General features: G+C 46.3%; 1 protein-coding gene and 1 long non-coding RNA gene across 2 annotated transcripts; both read right to left on the reverse strand.

Moving 5' to 3' along the window:
• Positions 1-550: 550 nt before the first annotated feature.
• CLN6 (CLN6 transmembrane ER protein) lies at positions 551-13,247 on the reverse strand. The gene is made up of 8 exons (XM_033167021.1): positions 13,085-13,247; positions 9,500-9,614; positions 7,897-7,995; positions 5,470-5,658; positions 5,321-5,376; positions 3,170-3,295; positions 1,999-2,290; positions 551-1,933 (listed from the first exon to the last, which is right to left on the reverse strand). Exons 1-7 carry the CDS (start codon positions 13,135-13,137, stop codon positions 1,999-2,001), a joined length of 930 nt encoding a protein of 309 aa, XP_033022912.1. The 5' UTR covers positions 13,138-13,247; the 3' UTR covers positions 551-1,933.
• A 4,282-nt stretch (positions 13,248-17,529) lies between these two features.
• On the reverse strand, positions 17,530-20,101 carry LOC117056393. The gene is made up of 2 exons (XR_004427727.1): positions 19,564-20,101; positions 17,530-17,743 (listed from the first exon to the last, which is right to left on the reverse strand). It is a non-coding gene; the product is annotated as an uncharacterized LOC117056393 (long non-coding RNA).
• Positions 20,102-20,589: the final 488 nt, after the last annotated feature.

The following is a 20,589-nucleotide window of genomic DNA, read 5'->3' on the forward strand; positions in this document are numbered from 1 at the left end:
TACTTTTATCGAGAGGACAGGGGGAATGAGACCCTGCCATTCTTTTGTTTTGTTTTTTCTCAGCAGCTTTTGGTACCATTGGCCATGCTATTCTCCTGAATAGGCTCTGTGAGATGGGCACTGTTTTGCAGCGGTTCCACTTCTATCTCAAGAGGTTTTTTTTCAGAGAATAGCACTGGGTGATTATTTATTGACCCTCTGACAACTATGCTGTTGGGTGCCACAGGGCACCATCCTGTACCCAATGCTATTTAACACTTGTATAATGCTGCAGCTGAAAGACTTGCAATGGCTGCCAGTTAGCTATCAGGCCAGGTTCAGGAAATGGAGACTTGGGACTCAGCTATATAGCTGCAAATATGTTTTAAGTGTGTTTTAAGTGCATTATACAAATGTGACACTAGTTGGCGATGGTGAGCTTATGGCAAATTCAATATATTTTTCAAAACGCTTAAAAAAAAAAGCATTTCACAGTGTTTTTTTTATAAGTGTCTAGATTCCACCTTGGTCTGTATTAACAATTTTAAAAAATAAAATCTCAGCCCACAAAGACTTTAGCAAACTTTTATTTCTCTGCCAACGAACTCTTTTACATCCACTTAGTTTGGATCACACTCAGGATAAATGTACACAAGGCAAAGTCATGGAAGGTGAACAGTCAATGAAGGTTCGGTCCAGGAATTTGAGGTTACAAAGGAAAGTTCTACTCAACAAGTCCTTAAAAAGTTTCGAAGAAATAACCGTGCACCTCCCTTAGAATTAAAAATTTTCTACCTGAGTATCAAAGGGGAGGAAAAGCATAGAGAGGACAACGGACAGTGGAACAAAGAGGGCATGCGGCAAGGAAGAAGGATCCATTTCGACAAGTGGCAAAAATTTAGCCTTCCTGATGAGACCGTGATGAGAGCTGTGCAGTATGCCTCAGTGGCCATTCTTGAGGTTCTGCTTTAGGATCAGGTTCTGAACATGGCTGTGTGTGCGCGTGCACGCATCTGCCTCTTCTACAGCCTTCCCCAACCTGGTGCCCTCCAGCTGCTTCAGATGGTGAGCCCTGCAGGGCCCTGTGGAGTGATTTAAGAAGTGGGGTCCCCAGTGGGATCAACAGTATTCTTCCTCCTTCAAAATGATCAGAGGGCATTTCAAAATCCATTAAAATGAAGAAAACAAAAACAAAAAAGCAACTCCCACTGAAATTTTCAGCAGCAGCTGCTCTCAAAACCAAAAGCAGACATTGGTGGGCTCTCCAAACCCTGGGCTTTAAGAAAAAGGCAGCGAGAACTAAGCTAGACTGTACGAAAGAAGCAGATTCACTTCTCTTTTGCATAGTTTATTCTGTGGGACACAGGAAGGAAAACAGGGAACAAGTGGGTATGCATAGCACTGAACCTGCTCTGACCATGGGAGGCCTGCTGGAGATGATCCTCTCTGGCTTCTGAGATCCTCACAGACTCTGCTGACGTGTTTACAAGGTTACCTTATCAGCCATAGGAACTAGAAGGATGAAGAACACTCAGAAATCTAGAGCTCAAGCAGACAAATATTTCAGGTTCAATGGTGGGTCCCAATGGGTGTAAATAATTCTCTGTACAACCCACACATGCCCTTATTACAGACTAAGGCTGTGATCCTAAACAGAAATAGGCTGCAACCCTAATCCAATTTATGCGGGCATGAAGCCTCACTGAATTCAATAGCATTTATTTCTGAGTAGGCCTGGCTTTATTTGCGAGTAGGCCCCAATGAACTCAGTGGAGCTTGTTTCCATGTAAACCTGCATAGAACCACAATGCAGCACTTTATCTGAGCTACGTTAGGATTAGCCATTGAATTTTTTTTTTGGGTGGGGTGAGAAAGGAACTTCTCTTGCTCTGTACTGTGGGCCCGATCCACTGCACACATCATGTCCTCTTCAATGGTGCTTGCAACAGAGCAGACTGGGGCCAAGGGTTGCGTTTTCAAATTCTCTCTCTCCACCGTCCCCCAACCAAAGAATCAAAGTTAAATGCTCTCCCCCTTTGCAGAGTGCAGGTTACTCATGTGCAAGGTGTAAAAAGCCCATGGTTCCGGAATGTAGATGACGCCGGGGTATTTCTTCCTGAGGATCTTGTCGTTCCAGAGCCAGCCAACCCACAGGGCGATCAATACCAGTGTGATGATGAAGGAGTAGAAAAGGAAGCGTCCGTTGCTGTCCATGAGCAAGCCTTTCCGCTTCTGGTGCATCACCAGAGCCATCAGAGCAAAGAAGGTGAAGATGAAGAGGATGAAGATCTGCCCTTCCGTGACAAGGTACCTGCAAGCAGGGGGGAAAGGGACGCGGGTCAGAGACCTTCATACAGCAGGGAAGAGAAAGCAGGCAGATGGGGATGGCGACGACATTCAGCACTAGAAGAAGATGCCTCTCAGGTAAGAGGTCTCCCAGGTTGGCTTCCCAGCACACAGTTTATTTCTGACGTTTGTGCCCTGCCTTGCTGTACGAAATCTGAATCAAGGCAGGTTGCAAACAATTGTTGTGATAACTATTGAAATGATCTAGACCAGTGTTTCCCCAACATTTTCTGGCCACCGTCCCCTTGGTTCCCATAAACTCATCCCTAGAGGGGCCCCGACCCTATAAAAAGCATGATTCAGAATAGCAGTTTGCATGACCCTTCTAAGGAAGATAAGAACACAATAAAATTCAAAACGGTAATTAATTGCACCTTTATTTTTAAAAAAAACCAAATAAAGCTATCTAGCTTAATTAATTCAACAAAACTGATGAACCTGATTCAGGGATACCAGCTTTTCAAGGTCTGATAGTCATTTACACCTCCAGTGCCCCCTGTCTTTTAGCGTCGTCGTCCCCTGCAAAGGGCTGTACCATGCTCTTTGGGAACCACTGATCTAGGACAACTTTCTACCACAGTTAAAAGCAGCACCAGCAAAACCTTGAAGAAAAACAATATTCCAGAAAAACAATTAAAAACAGATGTGTGTTACTTAAGAGTAACAAATTCTACTCTTCCATGTTACAACTAGGGATCTTGGTTAAGATTCATGATGTTCGCATTATCCTTTGAACACTGGCTGCCTATCCCCTGATGATGCATCAGTGGCCTCATGTAGCTCTGTAGCATCTAACTGACTTCCTTCTCCTCCCCCTCTGCAAAGCCACACCTGGCTCACATACCAGTAATAGAGGCTGCTGGGCCCAATGAGGAGTAAAGCAGACACAGGTATCCTCTGCTGTTCTTCTTTAATGGGGATAAAGCAGCCAGAAAAATAGATGCACAGGATAAGGAAGAAAGGGATGTACCTGCAAGAGGGAACACAATTGCAGCGGAGCCATCAGTGGACACTGTCAACAGGCACCTCCCCAGATGTAACGCAGAAAAGAGGGGTTCTTTGCTTCAGCTGTAACAGCATGAAGACTGGGTGAAGTCTCTGAACAAGAGCATTGTGGTAGTAAAGGTGGGGGGCCTGTCTGTGCTCTGTCCCCTTTCCCAGAGATCTGACCAGGTCCTCTGCAGATGGTTTGGTTTCAAGCTGCTCCTTACAGCCCTGAGAGCTAGAAAGTTCATTCATTCATTCATTCATCCATCAAGCCAGCCAGCCTTGCCCAGTGTGATGCCCTTATAAGAAGTGTCTGGCTGGATCAGGCCAGTGGCTCATCTACTTCAGCATCCTCTTCTCACAGTAGCCATCCAGATGCCAGTAGGAAACCTACAAGAAGGACCACAGCACAAGAGTCCTCTCCCCTCCTGTGGTTTCCAGCAAGTGGCATTCAGAAGCATTGCTGCCTCCAAATGTGGAGGCGGAGCACAGCCATTGTGGCCAGTAGCCAATGATAGCCCTCTCCTCTGTGAATTTGTCCTCCAGATGTCTTGGACTACAATTCCCATCATCCCCAGTTGGTGGGGATGGCTGTCCTAACTAACCGCTAACTTTAACCATAGCTCTTAATCAAGTAAAAGCAGGGGCTTGCTTAGATGCTTGGTTTATTATCTAATGACAGCTGGCAACCACCCATGGCTACACAAACAAACGAAAGCACAATTGATTTGGGAGATAACACAGAGCTTCTGGGGAGGTCAGTGAGAGAAGTCTGGGTGGAGCTGGATACAAGGAATGGCTTAAGGAGAAAAGGGCAAGGGGGCCTCTCATGCAAGCTGCCGCCTTCCAGGTCTTATGCAGAAGTTAAGAGGCAGCAAGAACATTTCATTGCTCCTTCTGCAGCCCAGGGCAGTGGCTACCATCACAGGTCAATAACCAGAACCAAAGACGTCAAGTCTCTCTGAGCCAAATTCTGCCGCCTATTAGCCAGGGATAAATGTCACCAATTTTACCAGGGAACACACGCAACAGAAGAAAAGGTTATCCGTTCAAGCTGCCTATCGCTGTTAAATCCAGAATGCTCATTTCGTTTTGGGTCCTTACTGCTGCTCCCCCCTCCACTTCCCAGTGGAGGATCATTTATGTACATGCCTTCTAAAGTCACTCCTTCCTCCTGTCAGGACTGTTTGAGAACGAAATGCAGACACAACCAGAAATGGATTTCTTATGCTACTGTTAATGGAGGGTGAGAAAATCCCCCCCCAAAAAAATTGTGGGAGAGAGAGATCTGTAAAATGCACCTCCACAAGGGATGAAGCCAAAAGAGATGTGCAGAGTTTAATTAAAAACCTGTTTTGGAGGAGAGGGAACCAAGCCAAGATTTTAATTGTCATAAATGATTTTTGGAACCAATTGCAAGAGAGACACAAGGTTCAAGGTGTTGCTATTAGTATATAAAGCCCTTAACAACCTGGGAACAGTTCACCTGCAAGATCGCCTTACCCCTTAAGTGCTCACTCAACTGCTTCGATTGGTGGAACTGGCCCCGTTACAAATGCCACATCATATCTGTTCCACGTTTGTAGGAACTTGATCTTTTAGTACAGCAGTACCTGCACTTTGGAACTCCCTGCCTCTTGACATAAGGCAGGTGCCTTCCCTGTGCTCCCTTTGACACCTGCTAAAAACATTTTTGTTTAGACAAGCCTACCAAGAGGTGTAAATGTTGATGATTGATTTGATCTGTTTTTAGTTTATTACTGATTTTATCCTTTGAATGTTTTAAAGAGTTGTTTTTACTGAAGTTTTTATTGTTTTATTCTCTTTGTATGCTGGTGTGTGTGTGTGTGTGTTTACAATTAACTGGTGTATAGATTTTATGAAATAAAATAGAAATTATTATTGTTGTTGAGTGATGTTTTCTCCTCCAAGAAAAGTGGGGGGAGCGAGGAACGCCAACCCAATACCCCCAACCTGATGTGTGGGAAACGCCCTGCAGTTTACTTACCACATTGAATGGCCCAGATATTCATCATAATAATACAGCAGTTCAAATGAATCAATCTGGAAAGGAAGGGAATGAGAGTCAAGTCAGGGAAAGTGTCCCAGCCAGCAGCAGACACAAAGTAGGCAGGAAGCATCAAAGCCTCTCGTTACCAGAGTCTCCGGCTTGAGGTTTTTGATGATGGGGTTTTCCCGGACGGACAGGTGGAGCTGGTAGCCGCTGAAGATCAGCCGGTGGTTGACAGAGTCCCCCACCAGGTGGATGCTGGCTCCCATGACAAAGATGATGATGCAGATGTACACCATGGACCGTGGGAGAGTCTTGGGGGACCTTTCGATGAGCTGCAATGGGAAACTCCTCTCAAGAACATGGAGAGACAATCAGAGCCTGCCCTACCCACACCCACCCCCACACCCACCCACCTCTTCCTCTGGCAAGAGCTGAAAACATCCTGTAGATAGGACTCACAGTTCTTGGTTTCCAATGAATTTTTAAATATAATTAATTTCATTTGTTTTTCCTAAAGGAAAGGACCATTTTTAAAATAAAAATAACAAAACATAACTGCAGCGTCCACTGACCTGCAACTAACCCAACCACCCTTTGCACATAAAAGCAACTGATTGTTATTCATTAGGCAGGAAGTCTTATGTATGGTGAATTGCTTTGAATAGAACTGACTTTGATTTGTATTCTTTTTCTTTTTTCATAATACCATATATAACAATGTAATGTTGTCAAGCAAACTTAATAAAATAAAATAATTTTTTTAAAAAATATATTCAAAAGCACCACTCAGTAGAAGTGGCCAATTCGATTGTGTCCACTGCAGAGAGTGTTCCTGTGCCCCGCAACCAGTGGCTGATTGCACCCCCACCCCAATCTGCAAAGCTCTTGAAATGCAATTTCATTTCAAATTTAAAAGGCAATGCCGGCCATTAAGTCATATAAAGCAGAATGAAACAATGAGACTGGTCCCAAATTAACTTATGTTAAGAGTTGAAGCCAGGGAAAGAGAATAATTCCAGTTCCTATGGACAGTGTTCTCGAAGCTACCAATGTGAGTCTGACCAAACTGCGGGAGGCAGTGGAAGACAGGAGTGCCTGGCATGCTCTGGTCCATGGGATCATGAAGAGTTGGACACGACTGAACGACTAAACAACAATGGTTCAGAAACCTAAACATTCACACTGATCTACCTACTGCAGAAAACATCCTCGCTAGTTCCAAAGATCCGAATGTGTTTACACACACACACACACACACACACACACACTCATATCTATATAAACTTAACTTGTAATGGGCATCTATTCAGCTCACAAGCAATTGTCGCCCACCTGCTTGCATTTCAACAAGACCTTTTGTATGTGGTTATTCTGACACAATTGTTATCTGAATGTTTTATCTCTGAGAACGCTCAAAAGCAGGTTGCTCCGACAGCTTATTTTGCTGAATCATTTGGGCTGCATAGCAGAGCTGCTGTAGGGATTACAGCAAGATCACATATGTGATCACTAAATTAAAAAAAAATGCTAGAAAAATGCTAAGTATTATTAATTACTTAGCCCCTGTTTTCTGCCAGAGAAAAGCTGCTTTACTTTTAGCAAGCTTTTGCCATTATGCCGTCTAACATTTCATGACCAGTTTTCCCAAACCAGGTGCCTTCCAGATGCTCTGAACTCCCAAAACCCAGAAGATCCGGCCAACATGGCCAATGAGTCTAACAACATCAAAAGCTTGGGGAAGGTTGTCATTGGTGAATGCTACCATTGCTGAGTTTACTTTGCTGGGCTCCAAGATGCCAAGCCCAAGCTTGGCATTTTCCATTAGTAACATGCTTCTTGGAGAGCTATTGTCGTTTTTTAAACTGATGATGCAAAATGCAAGCAGCACTACCCAATGACACCCATCATAATCGTGAAGCTCTACCATGTTCACAGTGACATTTGACTGTATCAGTGTGTGTTCCGAGAAGCACTGTGCCAAAATCTGTCCTCCGATTTTGTAAAGGTTTTCTTCCTTAGCCACAAGAGTCTTCCATAGTTCTACCTCATTAACACGGCACTTTAGAATTTCAACAGGTATGGGGATTTGAGCTTGCTATGCCATTGAGAGGTGGCATTTGTGTTTCTCTCTCCAGTAAATGTTTCTGCAGCCTCCCGATCTGAAAAAGCTACACATGAGGAGTTACTTTATGATGTTTTCCCCTGAACTTTTAACCAGAGAGCGGTCGCCTAAGAAAGCTGTGAAGTAGACCACTGGCAAGATTTTTTGCAGAATGAAAGAACAGACTCTCATCAACAATCTCAAGAGTAAGGTGAGCACAACAGAAACCCTGCAAGCCACCCATGAGAATTTCACTGAAATTTTCTCTCCTCTGGTGCAAATTCTTTTCTCATTAACTGGTGGCACAAATAAGTGAACAGGATAAAATTTTAGCACAGCACTACTTCTGAGCACCATCGTTTCAGAGAATTCACTTTCTACTCTGATCATTATTCCCGCTATTCAGCCTTCCAAAACACGCAAACAGATCTCAGCAGAAATGAGAGAAGAACACAGCTCAGAAATTTACCTTCAGAAGAATGAAGGGTGTTATGACATTGTAAGCCATGTGAAAATAATCTCCAGCACTTGGCTTGTTCAGGGGAAACCATTCCAATGGAAGCACGATCTGAAAGAATGAAAAACAGGAGAAGGGATGAGTTTCATCACTGGCAGCCCATAATGAGCAGTGGACTTCTTTTTTAATTTTATATTATTATATGGTCTTTTTGTCAAGGCTGGCCACAAAAGCCATTTCCTTCCTGCTCTTGTGTAGCAAAACCCATGCCCAACAGAGATTGCAGTAAATGAAAAAGAAACCACCACATTCATTCTTTCATTGCATTTACATCCCACTTTCCCCCACCCCAAGGAGCTCAAGGTGGTATACTTGGTTCTCTTCCCATTTTATCTCCATAACATCCCTATGAGGTAGATTAGGCTGAGAGACACTGACTGGCCCAGTGAGCTTCATGTCCAAGTGGGAATTTGAACCCTGGTCTTCCACGTCCAAGTCTGAGAATATAACCACAATCAAGAAAACACCAGTTCCTAACCCCACGTTGCCCCATAAATGAAGGGCAGGGGCAGTGGGGGAGGATTTCCAGGCACAAGGAAGGATGAACACCCCCACCCCTTACAATTTCCCCCTGCATTCCTGCCAGCTAGCAGAACTTTTTCGGAAGTTTGTGCCCATATAATACACAGCTGCAACCCTCAGATCTCATATATTTGTTTAGAGAATCCTGGTTGGAGGCAGGAATGCTTCTGAATACCAGTTGCTGGAAACCACAGTGGGGTGGGGTGTGGGGGGAGTGCTTTGTGCTTGGGTCACTGTGAGAACAAGATGCTGGACCAGATGGGCCATTGGCCTGATCCAGTAGGGACATCTTATATTCATATTGGGAACAGGTAGAGACACTGCACTGAAGGCACCTTGAGTGGCTTCTCCCTCTCAAGGGATATTAAATCTGCTGCTTAACAGGAGAACACACTTCTTACCTTCATATATACGGTAGTCTACTTGTAAATAAAGCATGTATTTTGAAAACTCTATGCATCTCTAGCGTTCCCTCTTCCAAAGAAAAGGCTGCCTGGGTGATGCTGCCCCAGGATTTTAAGGATGTAAGAATTGCCCTGCAGCTGGGTCAAGTCAGTGGTCCATCTCATTCAGCATCCTGCTCTCACATATGCCTCAAAGGGAAGCCCTGAACCAGGTCCCTGGCTGCAACAGCACTCCCCCAACTTGTGATCCCCAGAAGCTGGCATTCAGAAGCATGCTGCCTTTGAAACTGAGCACAGCCATCATGGCTACTAGCCATGGGTAACCTTAGCTTCCATGAATTTGTCTAAATTCCTTTTAAAGCCAGCCAAACTGGGGTCCATCACTACATGACATGGAATTCCAGAGTTTAACTAAGGCACTGTGTACTTTCTGTTGTCAGTCCTAAATCTTCTAACATGTGGGGAACTGAGGAACTCACAATTCCCGGTTCTGGGGAATTCCTAATGCTGCGACCAAAATTTGTCGTCATCCCCCCACCCCCCGTCACATAGAGTGACCAACCTCTTTCTGCCCGGAACCCACATTTTTAACAGCCAACGGATGGCAATGAAAATGCAGCGGCACTCACCATGGCAATGGGGCGCCCAAAATCCAGCACCCAGTTCTGCAGAGTGAAATAAAACCACAAGTCGAAATGAAACCGGGGATTCCTGCAGGCGTCTTCCTCTTGAGACATTCCATGCCTGCCAAGGAGAACAGTTATTCAAAAGTAAGGAAAGAACTTTGAAAAGTGTTTGGAAGCTTCAGCCAGCCCAGAATGCTGACTCAGACCAGTGACAGGAAACAGGTTACTCCACTGCAAAAACAACTTCACTAGTTAGCCGCCTGTTTCTGGGCACAATTCAAAGCGCTGGTCAGAACCTATATGACTTGGGCCCAGGCTACCTGAAATCTCATACCTCCCTACATGAATCTGTCTGGGTGCTAAGATGAGCACCTTCTCTCAGTTCCATCACCATCAGAGGCAAGGTTGGTGGTCACATGAGAGGTTGCCTTTTTCTGTGGATGCACCCATATTGCAGAATTCCCTCCCAGGAGAGGTCAGACTGACTCCTCCTTTGTTATCCTTCTGCCGACCTTTGTTATCCTTCCACCTTCCTGTTCAGTTTGACTTTTGGAAACTGAGGAGCAGGCGATGCTGATTGCTGGGCAAACTGTACTTGAATTGCTGGTTTAATCTAAAACGTGTTATGATATATTTCAATGATTTTTTTTTAGATAGCTTTTATAATTTTGTATTTTACAATGTTTTTAAATAATGGAAATTGCCTTGGATCCCAGCTTGGGAGAAAGGTGGGTTATAAATACATTAAATACAGTGGACCCTCCGGATACAAACTTCATTCGTTCCGGGGGTCCTTACATACCCCGAAAAGTCCGCAACATGAGGTGCCGCTTCTGTGCATGTGCGAGACGCGCAGAGCTCTTCTGTGCATGCGGTGAAACCCAGAAGTATACACTTCCGGGTTTGCAGCGTTCACAACCCGAAAGTTACATTACCCGAAGGTAACGTAACCCAAGGGTCCACTGTAGTAATAATGTAACATGCAACTTACAAACACAACTGCAAACAAAAGGAAGCTGTGTTTTCACACCCACACAGGGTTAACCTGTGGTATTCAATGCAACAGAGCAACCTTCCCCAAGCTGGCACCCTCCAGATGTTTTGGACTACAACCTCCATCATCCCACTGGCCTTGATGTGGGCCTGATGGAAGCTACATTCAGAAACTTTTGGAGGGAGGCATGTTGGTGAAAGTTGCAGTAGGGTTATGTCAAAACACCGGAGTTGTGGGTGGGGAAAAGATTACACCTTGGCCAACCAAGAGTGGAATTAGTCACCTGCTGGACCATCTTTGGTTAACTCAAGTTCTCCCAGTTTTTGCCAGTTAACCCCAATGTCCAGGTTCACTGGGTAAAAACCAGCTCTTCTCTGAAAAAGAATCCAGAGCATTTAGTGGGCTCTAGTCAATAAAAGCCTTTGGCTACACTGAGAATGTCAGAAGGGCCTTGCAACAGGGGTCCCATCCAGCATCCTGTTCAGCGGCCAAAAAGATGCCTGTGGGAAGTTTGCAGCAGGACCTGAGCACAAGAGCACTTTCCCCTCCTGCAGTTTGCGGCAACTGGTATTCAGAAGCATCAATACCTCTGATGGTGGAGGAAGAAGACGGGCATCAGGGTAGGGTTAGCAGCCACTGAGAGACATCCGCCACAAAACTCATGTCCCTTGAGATGGCTGTACCTCCTCATCAGAGGTCTCTTGTCTCTTTCTCAAGAAGCTCATCATATAAGAGCCCTGCTGGATCAGGCCAGTGGCCCATTTACAGCGGTGCCTCGCAAGACGAAATTAATTCGTTCTGCGAGTGCTGTCGTCTAGCGAATATTTCGTCTTGCGAAGCACCAACAGGGGAAGAGCGGTTTGACGGGGGGGGGGGGGATCGCGAAAATTTTTCGTCTTGCAAAGCAAGCCCATAGGGAAATTCGTCTTGCGAGTCAGCCTTTCATTAGCAAATGCCTTTCGTCTAGCGAGTTTTTCGTCTAGCGAGGCATTCGTCTAGCGAGGTACCACTGTAGTCCAGTATCCTGTTCTCACAGTGCCTGTTGGAAGCCCACAAGCAGGACCCCAGCACAAAAGCCCTCTTCCCTCCCGTGGTTCCCAACAAATGGTTTTCTACTGTGGAAAGTCAGCTTTAATGCATGTTTTATGGGGAGACAAAAGAGAGGGGCTTTCTGTGCTTAGATGCAACCTTTCCCAAACTGCTACCCTCCAGATGTTTTGGACTACAATAAAGGTGTGCTGGCTGGGCCTGGTGGAAGCCCAAAAATGTTGGTGGGGGCCACTTAACTAGGTTGGGGAAGGCTGCTTTGAAGTATCCCCTTTGCCCATAAAAGCCTTCTTGTCATTTATTTATACACAGATGCACTCGGATAAGATTGTAATTAAGTAGTACACAAATTGTCTAGAATGAAGAATTAAATTAAAATATAACAAGTGAGAGAGACACCTAACAGATTCATTAACTAAGTATTTGGGATGGTTCTGGAATTCTAGAGCTGGATCTAGTTTAAATTTGAACTCCACAGAGAAGGTCCCAGATACTAGCCTCAGAGGACTGAAGTCTTTTACAGAACTTCAGCTGGTTTTTTTTTTTTTTGGTTTTTTTTAAAAACGTGATATGATGCAGTTTCTTCCCTCAGTCTGGAAATAAAGAATTTTTCAGGGTGCTGGTGTTGGTGGAAGGCTTTTAAAAATGCACACCAATTTATTAGTCAATTCAAGGAATTTATGTACCAGCTTTCATTCCAAATACAAATGACCGAGGTGGTTCACAAATTAAACAACCACAAATTTTCATAATAAAACAAAGTTAAAATATACATCAGCACCAAGACAAAAATGTTTCCGTTTGGAAACTCTGCCAGAGTGTGGCAAGTGGGTTGCATAAATTTATTCTAGGAAAAGCATGAGATTCTCTAGGACTGTCTCAGAACACGGATTAAATCCACACAGTATTAAAAAAAAATCAGCCAGGAAAAGTCGTTGATCCTCGGGGTTTATAAGAGAGGCCTTTCATTAATTCCTGCTACTGTCATGCCTTGCACGATATATTCCGCCCGAGGGGACGAGACCTGCCTGCTCAGGAAAATCCTTTTTTTCAAAGCACAGTACTGTAAGGATTTCACCACAGATAAGAACCAGCCTTGCAAAATGTGGGGTGGGCGGGGGAAATCCGCCCGCACCTAAAACGATTCCATGCAAAGAAGTCGGCGTTGTGAAGCACCGTCTAAAAAACAAGCAATGATAGGATATTGTGCAAATGTGGGGAGGGTCCCTGATCAAAGGCCCTGATTCTGGCCGCACTTTGGAGAAAGTGGCCTCCTGCCTGCGAGGCTCCAACTCTCTCTGTCCTGCCTGCCCCTGCGTGGGCGGCTTCCCCAGGCGCCCTCCTCAATCTCTGCCCGGCGCAACATAGAAGCGCTGCAGCGCCTTCGGGGCAGAGACCTACGTCTCCCCGAGCTTGCAAAGCCAGAGGGCTGCGCTGCAGCCCAAGCTGCCTCCTGAGCGGCTGGACCAACGGGCAAAACCTAGGGGCGGGGGGGCTTGCAGGGTGCTGGGTTGGGAGCATCTCCCCTTTTCCGAGGGGCAACTCACCTGCCCGACGGCGAGAGCCCCGCGGCCGCCTGCCTCCTCCGCACGCCCGACATGGGGAGGGCGCTGGGGCTGCCTGGCCTAGCGCGTCTCCTGCGGGCGCCCCTGAGCTAGGGAGCCTTCCTCTCCGCCGCGGCTCTCCATGCTCGCCCGGGAAAGGAGGAGGGCGGGGAGGGGGTGAGGCGGGGCCAAGCGGCCGGGGCAGGGCCGGGCCCGCCTCTTCCGAGGCTCAGCAGCACTCGGCCGTCGCCATCACCAGCAGCAGTGGCTGCGCGCCTTTGCGCACGGGAGAGGCGCGGTTACGCCAGGAGGCGGAAAGGAACTCTGCACATGCTCTAGGTCTGCTCGTTGCCCGCCAGGGGTGGCTGGACTCCAATTCCCATCATCCCTCAGCATTAGCTGTGCGAGGAGGCTGTTGGGAGTTGGAGTCCTTGGCAACCGCAGGATAGACCGGTTACAACCACGCCAGACGTTTAAAAGCACTCTTAAGCCACTTTAAGATTCGCTTTAAAAAGCGGGCCTTATCACAGCACAAGCTGTCCCTTTGGATCCTAGAATTTTTGTCATCCTGTTATTATTTTGTTATTCAGAAACTGCCCAGCCACTTTCCCACAAGGATCTCATTACTCACCTGACGGTTTCTGCACTGCTTACTATTGCAGTTATTGGAAGACTCTAAACGCAGACCTGTTTGAGATCGGGATCTCGTAAGTCTAGGATTTAAGGAACAAACGGACGGTTAATATCCAAAAGAGTCGAACAGACAAGAAAACCGCTGCTTTTCAATCTGCCTGGCATAGTTTTACTACATATGCAACATCGATAGAGCATGGTTATAGGCCCCCAAGGATACATGGCAACTTGCGGAATGATACCTTTCTTTAAAAACTGAAATGATTAAAAAAGTTAAATGTAATTAAATTGACATTTGGTGCTTCTGTGTAGGGTGGGATGGATGGTTGAATATTGATTGTTGCTTCTTGCATAAATAAGTGAAAACGATAAAAATATTTGGGGGATAAAAAGATTCATGGCTTTCCCCAAACAATCCTAGGAACTGTGGTTTGATAAGGTGCTGAGAGCTGCTAGCTGTCAGGGCTGATGGGAGTTGTAGTTCAGCAGTACCTGGAGGGCACCTGCTTGGCAAAGGTGGCTTTAGGAGTTAAGAGGATAAATTTGGGAGGGATTGCCTTGTTCCTATTGTCCTGTCCCACCCACAGGGGCTTGGAACCACCATTGCCAGATGTCCAGAGCAGAAGCCTTGTAAATACTTTCATGGTTACAGTGCTGATGTGCTTTTTTGTGCATGAAAGCCTTGGCAGACTTCAATCAATTCATTTATAGGAGGGAGCAGTCAATTCTGCTACAATATATTAACATGCAAACTTGGAAATATTTGAATATATTTGCCCTGCTTACGGGATTCCTGGGTGCATCTGGGCAACCACTGCTGGCAACGGGAGCTCCAAGTAGATGGACTTTCCGTCTGATCCAGGATGGCTCATGCTTTCTCGGATTCAATTTAAATTAGGGCTGCCATATATACGGAACCTCTTGGACATAGCCGGGATTCGGCTGTTGGAAACAATATCTGGGTGGAAATCGCTGAAATGTCCGGACGTAGGGCAACCCATGTCGGAAGTGTAGATTCTGGCGAACTTCTTTAATAATAGCTCAAAAACTTTCTTTTTTAAATTAGATTTTTGGCTCAACAACTTTGGCCAAACAAACGAACAAACTTGACAAATCTGCCAAAAAAGCGCTCAACAACATTAATGTCCGGATTTTCACTTTCTGACATATGGCAACCCTGTTTAAATGGCTCCCTTTCAGCAGTGAAGCATTTGCTGGTATGGAGAGCAGGTGTGAGAAAAGGTCTGGTTACTGTATATTTCTGTGCAACTATTACTGGCATGTGAGCTCTGCTAGGAAAATAAGGTTGGCAACATCTTAGCCCAGGCCCACTGAGACTCTTCCAACTGCCCTCTACAAAAAGTGTGGAGAATTAAAGGCAGGGTGGGGTAAATGTGGCCTTTGGGGCATCTTTATCTGGCCCTCAGGGCCACCCCCTTGCTAGCTGTTCCACCTATTCCTTTTGTCGGGCTGGTGTCCTTTAAAATGCCTTTTGCTTTTCTGAATGGAGGATGGAGAGAGATGGGGGGGTGTAGAAGCTTCTGACTTTTGCATAGCTGGCATGTAGCCACAGTTGCATCTGTTGCTCCAATTTCTAGCCTGCCCATCATGAAACCATGATCCCAAGGCAGGTTGCAACAATCAAATAAAATGCTGCCTAATGGTAGGGTCATCCCTCACAACACAATAAGGCCTTCCAGGGGCCTGCAGTGGATTGAAGAGGGTTCTTAATTCTAAGACCCTTGGGAATAATGTCCTGCAGGAACCTGGACATTATTCCCAAGGGTCTTAGAATTAAGAACCGCCTTCCAGGGGGTTGGACTAGATAACTCTCATGGCCCCTTCTAACTCTACGATTCTATTACTTAAAGGGATTTCATTCTAATTGGAGCAGTCAGTCCTATGACCGAAAGCAACATTTTTGGCAGAGAGAAGCTGTATTCACAGTACGTAGATCAAAAGCATGGAAATCTTTTGAGTCTGTGCCTTGCATCTGTGACACAAGGTCTCTGCATGCCGGGCTGAACATTTGAGTGATGGATTTGATGCCTCTCGGGATAATCACCATCAGATTATCCACCCTGGGAGATTAGGGGAAGATAAGGGAGCGGAGGGTTATGCACACGTTGCAGGCATATAATGCAGCGAGGTCATTCTTTTTTTGCAATTTAGATCAAAGATGCTTTGCGAGGAAACACATCCAAGTGCAGTATTTCATAAGAAGCAACAGGATAGATGCAGAATAGTATAGCTCATAACAGATATGGGGTGTGGTTAATGCCATGTGAACACCACTTCCCAAAGCAACACTGGGCATGGAGAACATAAGAGCCTGCTGGATCAGGCCAATGGCCCATCTAGTCCAGCATCCTGTTCTCACAGTCGCCAACCAGATGGCTGTGGGTAACCTGCAAGCGGGACTCGAGCACAACAGCACTCTTCCTACCTGCAGGTTCCTGCATCTGGTTTTCAAAAGCATTACTCTCTCTGAAGGGTGAGGCAAAGCGTAGCCATCGTGGTTGGTAGCCACTGATGACCTTATCCTCTATGAATTTGTCGGAACCTTTTTTAAAGCCATCCAAGTTCGTGGCCATGACTGCCTCCTGCAGGCGTGAGTTCCATAGTTTGCGCTATGAGTACTAAACAGGATTGTGTACACAGCCAGAGGCCAGAGGAACGGAGAATATGCACAAACGCTGTGTTTCAGGAGGGCGACTCGTGCTCACCATCCCTTCCTCCTGCTGCCGCCTCTTTGATGCGCACCCCATCCAAAGAACCACATGATGGCACAACCAGACCATGCCTCCCATGCATAATGCATGGCATTGCCCTTGCGCAGTTTCCACAGCTGGCAGCGGCTCCTGTTGCATGACTTCCAATTAACTATTAATTTTGTTGTTACTGAAACCATGGCAAAACAATTGCACCAAACAGGCCTTGGGTCCAATTAGCAAGATCGCATTACTGACCGTGTCAGCTGGCTCCAGCAAATGACTAGTTCGTGACAATAGGTGGGTCCCCCTGAAAGCCTCAGGAAACAGAGACCGTTGCTCAGTGGCAGAGCATCTGTTTTGCATGCAGAAGGTCCTGGGTTCAATCCCTGGCATTGCTAGATGGGGCTGGAGAGTCCTTGGCCAAAACCTGGAGTCACTGCCAGTCAGTGTAGACAGTACTGAGCTAGATGGATTCACTGTTTGACTCTGTATAAGGCAGCTTCCTATGTTCCTAGGAGAGGCAGTGCAGTCCACGGGCCAGATTAAGAAGGCGATTGGGCCGCATCTGGCCCCTGGGCCTTAGGTTGCCTACCCCTGGTTTTAAGTGTTTGAAAAGAGTAAGTGTGACTTGCCCTTGGAGGAGCCCTCTCCCCCTGCTGTGTTTTTGTGGGAGTCACTGCTCTGGGTGTGTCTGCTGACTGGATGGAAGCAAGCCCAAAGGAGGGGTTTACAGAGAAAAGGCAAGCTTTACACTAATGTTTACACCAATGGGCGGTTCTAGTTGAGGAAGCTGAATTTCTGAGTGTTCATTCCTTGGTTTACAGAACTGAGGAAGAGAGGAAGCTGCCTTATAGAGTCAAACCACTGATTCATCTGGCTCAATATTGTCCGTACACTACAACTCACATTGCTCTGCTGGCCCTGGCAGATGTTGGCAAAGGCAGTAGCTCTCCAGGCTTTCAGACGTAGGGGATTGCACCCGGGGCTACCTTTTGCATGCAATGAAAGCATGCATTCTCTCCATAAGTTACAAGGTGTAGTGCCTGACATTAGTGAAAAAAATTGCACAAAAACTTCAGAGTGCTGGGAGGGCAACAAAAATAAAGTTATTGGTGACTGGTTTCATTTTACTACATACTCAAATGAACATCATGTAACATCATGTAACCTATCCTCCACATTGTTAGCCTTTGGAATTCTTAGCACCCCGCCCCCAGTCAATCTTTGGTTAAGTTGTGTGTTGTTACAAGCCTTCCTTGTCCTTGGCTTTTGTATTCCATCATTGTGTGATTCCTGTCAAAACCTGCAGGCATCCCTGCAAATACAAAAAACACAGTTTAATTTCATGCTTATTGGACCTGCTGTAACCTAGGCTAACAGATTGCTCTCAGCAGAATGCTGGGTTTAGCTGGTTCATATTTGTTTTTTATGTCATTTTTGGAACGTATATCTCAATATGCTTGTATCTTGCTTTCCTGTTGTTTATGTTTCCAAAAATAAAAAAATGAATATACAAAAACCAGTCAGCCTGGGAGGGCACTTAGCCTGGATCTTTGCATAAAGAGCACATGAATAATACAGTACTGTAACAGGTTTAAATACTGTAACAGGTTTAAACAGTACTGTAACAGGTTTAAATAGTTTAAATAGTTCCAGCTGAACTATTTAAAATTTTAAAAGAGGATGCTGTTAAGGTGCTGCACTCAATATGCCAGCAAGTTTGGAAAACTCAGCAGTGGCCAGAGGATTGGAGAAGATCAGTCTACATCCCAATCCCAAAGAAGGGCAGTGCCAAAGAATGCTCCAACTACCGCACAATTGCACTCATTTCACACGCTAGCAAGGTTATGCTTAAAATTCTACAAGGCAGGCTTAAGCAGTATGTGGACCGAGAACTCCCAGAAGTGCAAGCTGGATTTCGAAGAGGCAGAGGAACCAGAGACCAAATTGCAAACATGCGCTGGATTATGGAGAAAGCCAGAGAGTTCCAGAAAAACATCTACTTCTGCTTCATTGATTATGCAAAAGCATTTGACTGTGTCGACCACAGCAAACTATGGCAAGTTCTTAAAGAAATGGGAGTGCCGGATCACCTCATTTGCCTCCTGAGAAATCTCTATGTGGGACAAGAAGCTACAGTTAGAACTGGATATGGAACAACTGATTGGTTCAAAATTGGGAAAGGAGTACGACAAGGCTGTATATTGTCTCCCTGCTTATTTAACTTATATGCAGAATACATCATGCGAAAGGCTGGACTGGATGAATCCCCAACTGGAATTAAGATTGCCGGAAAAAATATCAACAACCTCAGATATGCTGATGATACTACCTTGATGGCAGAAAGTGAGGAAGAATTGAAGAACCTTTTAATGAGGGTGAAAGAAGAGAGCGCAAAATATGGTCTGAAGCTCAACATCAAAAAAACTAAGATCATGGCCACTGGTCCCATCACCTCCTGGCAAATAGAAGGGGAAGAAATGGAGGCAGTGAGAGATTTCACTTTCTTGGGTTCCATGATCACTGCAGATGGTGACAGCAGTCACGAAATCAGAAGACGCCTGCTTCTTGGGAGAAAAGCAATGACAAACCTAGACAGCATCTTAAAAAGCAAAGACATCACCTTGCCGACAAAAGTCCGTATAGTTAAAGCTATGGTTTTCCCAGTAGTAATGTACGGAAGTGAGAGCTGGACCATAAAGAAGGCTGATCGCCGTAGAATTGATGCTTTTGAATTATGGTGCTGGAGGAGACTCTTGAGAGTCCCGTGGACTGCAAGAAGATCAAACCTATCCATTCTCAAAGAAATCAGCCCTGAGTACTCACTAGAAGGACAGATCCTGAAGTTGAGGCTCCAGTACTTTGGCCACCTCATGAGAAGAGAAGAATCCCTAGAAAAGACCCTGATGTTGGGAAAGATGGAGGGCACAAGGAGAAGGGGACGACAGAGGATGAGATGGTTGGACAGTGATCTTGAAGCTACTAACATGAGTTTGGCCAAACTGCGAGAGGCAGTGAAGGATAGGCGTGCCTGGCGTACTCTGGTCCATGGGGTCACGAAGAGTCGGACACGACTGAACGACTGAACAACAACAAGTAACAGGTTTATTGCAGCTTTCATGGACAACAGCTCACCTCATCAGATACATATAGTCTTTAGTCTATATAAAGTGCTACAAGATTCTTCGTTGGTTTTGCTGCCCAGGCTCATTTTCTTCTATCTGTCCTGAATCTTCCAACATTCAGCTTCATTGGATGTCCATGAATTCTTCTGTTGTCAGAGCAGGAGAAAAGCTCCTCTCTCTCCACTTTCTCTACGCCACGCATGATTTTGTAAACGTCGATTATGCCGCCTCTTGCTTGCCTTTTCTCTAAATTAAAAAGTCCGAAATGCTGCAACCTTTCTTCATAGAGAAGTCGCCCCACCCGCTTGGTCATTTTGTTTGCCCTTTCCCACCAAATCTTTTTCGAGGTGCGGCCATCTCAAATGAACACTCAGCAATTCGGCTTCCTCGACTAGAACCGTCCATTGGCGCAAACGCAGCGCGGCTCCAAACGGGGGTCTTTTGGGCACCTTGTTTGTTTTGCTCCCCCAAAACCATTTGACTGGGATTCTCCAGGCAGAAATATGGAAAAAGAGTCGAGCTCTGGCGGGCCCTTCTGGAAAAGTGGCTCGAAGAAGAGAGGAGAGAAGGACCAGAACCACCCACGTGGCTTTCTTTCCCCCTCCTCTCTTCCTTCTCCTCCGTCTCTTCCTCTCTCTTTCTTCCTCCCTCAAAGCCCAGCTAACTGTCGGCGAACCCTGCTTGGCCACGGAACGTTTCTCCTCCGGGCGGAGGTTTCCCAGTCCGGCTCCGATTCCAAGGGGACCGGCCTGGCCATTTCCGCTTCCGGGAGCCGAAGCGCAGGGAAGGAGGGAGGGAAGGAGGGAAGCGAAAGCCGGTCCGGCGGCCGTGAAGGGCACCTGCGGCGGCTCGTAGCCGCCTGCGCTCCCTCTCCCGCTGCCATCCTCCGTCGCCGCCAAGACGGGCGCTCGGCGAGCCTTCCGGGGAGCTGCGGCCGCACCGAGAGGCCTCCAGTCCAGCTTCCCAGGCACTTCGCAGAGGCCTTCCGGGGAGCCCGGCTGAGGGAATTGGCACCCCGAGGCCTTCGTCTGCCCCG

This window comes from Lacerta agilis, chromosome 13 (genome assembly GCF_009819535.1).
Source record: "Lacerta agilis isolate rLacAgi1 chromosome 13, rLacAgi1.pri, whole genome shotgun sequence".
Classification (NCBI taxonomy): domain Eukaryota; kingdom Metazoa; phylum Chordata; class Lepidosauria; order Squamata; family Lacertidae; genus Lacerta; species Lacerta agilis.